The 2,975-nt window shown below is 37.0% G+C and overlaps 1 protein-coding gene across 1 annotated transcript in view; it reads left to right on the forward strand.

The window, feature by feature from the left end:
- Window positions 1-1,949: 1,949 nt before the first annotated feature.
- Window positions 1,950-2,975, forward strand: part of LOC107571060 (protein SCAF8-like) — a 43,281-nt gene continuing 42,255 nt past the window's right edge. The window contains exon 1 of the mRNA XM_016257339.1: window positions 1,950-2,172. Within this exon, the coding sequence (XP_016112825.1) occupies window positions 2,143-2,172 (30 nt within the window). The 5' untranslated portion in view covers window positions 1,950-2,142. The remainder of the gene's footprint in view (window positions 2,173-2,975) is intronic.

The following is a 2,975-nucleotide window of genomic DNA, read 5'->3' on the forward strand; positions in this document are numbered from 1 at the left end:
CAGACCAGTTTTTTCGTATATATGTCGCACTGTACAGCCCTGCCGTTATGTCCCTCTTTGCTCTCTCTTCACAACAGCCTTTGCCTATAAACAAAATCAATTAGCTTCAGTTTTCATGTTTTAATAAAAAGTAATATATGTCCAAAAAAATATAGCCTGTTACTCGAGTAGTCTTCATTTTGAATGATGAGGAAAACAAGTGAACTAATGTTTTCTTCATTTAAACATGGCTCAGCAGCACTCATGCTATATCTCGGGTATAGCAGAAACACAGAATGTGTGTAGTCTTGATTTGCAATCATTAGTAATATGTGCTTGTTTCAATATACATATTGAATATTTATAATATACATACAGCATATTGTTTAAATATTCAAAATAATATCTGAAATATGATATTAATTATATCAATGCAGGGGTCTCCAGACTCCAACCCTGCAGATTTCAGCTCCAACCGCAATCAAACACATCCAGAACCAGCTAATCAAAGTGTTCAGATTTACACTAATGAGTATTTTAAATAAAAAATAGGTGTGCTGTTGAAAAAGTAAAATAATTTTAATTTAATTTTATTTAATTGTATTATTTGACTCACTACGGGTGGAATTATGGCACTGTTTTGGTTCTGACTAAAAAGATGTGGACCAGATTTGGGCTGTTTGTTTGGGTCAGATCTGTGCTAAAGGAAATTAGCTTGACTAACTATTAGTAATATATCAACATTTCTTCAGCAGAAACAATGCAGCAGAAAATTGCATTAAGCAGCAAAAATTAACACTGCCAAAAAAGGTGCCAAATGCTAATAAAAAGCTCCTTTAAGCAACATAATAATAATAATAATAAATTATTGACATATCCCATTTAATTAGCTTGATCAGAAATGCCCAATTCAGACACTGAAACATACAGTATCTTCATTTCTAATTAATTTTTTTGTTTGAACTTTTTTTGTTTAATTCGGAAATGTAGAATAAATTTAAATGTATATTTGAATATAATAGGCCCTATAGCTAGATATAATGCAACATTTACATTCGGCTCACGACTTTAAATCAAGTTGGTTGGTTTTTGGCCCCTCTCAAATGGACCTTTTTCACATTTCCGGGTTTCTCAGCAGCGGAAGTCGTCATAGTTGGGTTAACTTGAAGAGCAGTGAATGGGAGCGTACCACAAATATATTTTTTGCATTCCCATTTGCTCAAATAGCAAAAGAAAAACTCCACGATAGTGTTTTCATGACTTGCAAGAAAAGGAAAAAAATTGAGAGAGACTGATAACGGCAGTCAGAAGAGAGAACGAATTGAACAAATTGACCGTCCCTCCCATAGACGCTGCTTTAGAAACACCTTCGCATTAGCGTTAACTGCTTTTTTGTAATTTGATGCAAAGGTGATAAAATACAAAGAATAGTGTTATAAATGTACATACATAAAAAAAAAAAATACAAATAAGAAAAACTTTGGAGGATTTACGTCTTGTGAAAAGGGTCCATTAAAGGGGTCCTATTATGCTCTTTTCCAAAGTCTTGAAAATCAAATCAATTTGAGCGCGATTTAAACACGGATGATTGTAACCACTCCAAGTCCGTCTGCCTTGGGAAGCGTGTCTCCGACATAGTGATAACACTCGTTGCCTTCTCTAGTGCAGCTCAACCATTCGTCGATATTTGTGATATCACAAATCCCGGAAAATATGCGTTGTAGTCCAAACGAGTCGTTCGTTGTAGTTTTTGAAAAGTGATTTCTGTTCAATAAAATATCTCCTTTTGAAAGTGGACTTTGAGCTTTGTAACTTTGCAGATCTTTTTTTATGCTCAAACAGCAACATTACAGACTAACTAAAGTTGGAAAAAGTGAAAACGCATAATAGGACCCCTTTAAATAGTTTGGGCACCTCAGGCTCTGAGACAGATGATTCACAGGGCATTGTTCATTTCCCCAACGAATGAATCTTGAATCTCTCTGGAGGAGTCGACTCAGCGATGCTTCGGTCTGTGTTTGTCTTCGCGTTGTCAGCCATATTAGCGTCCTCCTCCATCTCGACCACCGCTAGCTGCAGGACATGAGTGCGTCAGGCCGGCTGTAGGGACGAAGAGGCTAACCGTTTTCGATCTGTTTGAAAGAACGGTATCATATCCACACAATGGAGGCCGTCAAGGTGTTTAACAGCGAGGTTTGTATGATATTCATGTGTATGAATGTAGACACGATAAACTCGAGGGTAGGCCGCTGTTGTCATCGAGCCGGTTTCATGGTGCAGGCCTTATATTTCTTACAAAATCACAACATTTAATCTTTAAAAGTGTGTTAGGTATGTCTGAGTCTTTGCGTTGCACTTTAAACATTGAAAGATAAAATACTTCATACTCCAGATTACTGTACGTTAGTTAGCTTGGCTTTTATTGTTCGTCATCAGTGCTCAGCATGTTGACAAAAACGGGTCAGGCAACTAAAAGTAATATGTATGTATTTAATTATCTATAGTATTTTATTGCTTAGTTATAATTAGCCCTAAGTCCTGTTAATACAAACGCTAATATTTCCGCTTCATGTGCTGCTTGGTGAGCTGCCTACCTAGACAACGTTAGGGCATCATAGGCCCTAGTTAACAGGAGCACAAAAATGCTGCAGCCCCTGGAAAGGCATGTGATGCCCTAAAATATTGTAGGTTCTCCTAATAGGCTTTTGTTTTTGTTTTGTTTTTTGCAACTGGATTGCTAACAGTTAGCAGCAGACGATCAGAAGTGCTACTGATCTTTATTGGCATCAGTAGTTCTATGTAAAACATTCATGGAACCCTTTTCATTTCACAAAAAGGTTCTCTATAGTAGAAAAAAAGGTTCTTGAGGTTAATAAAATGTTCTAAAAATGGTACTTACTAAAAGGTTCTTTGAGGGACCCAAATGGTTCTTCTGTCACATCATTGTGTCACCCCCCCCCCCCCCCCCCCCCCCCCCTTCCAACACAAACTTTACA

Source organism: Sinocyclocheilus grahami, unplaced genomic scaffold, assembly GCF_001515645.1.
Source record: "Sinocyclocheilus grahami isolate Dianchi unplaced genomic scaffold, SAMN03320097.WGS_v1.1 scaffold1545.1, whole genome shotgun sequence".
NCBI classification, from domain to species: domain Eukaryota; kingdom Metazoa; phylum Chordata; class Actinopteri; order Cypriniformes; family Cyprinidae; genus Sinocyclocheilus; species Sinocyclocheilus grahami.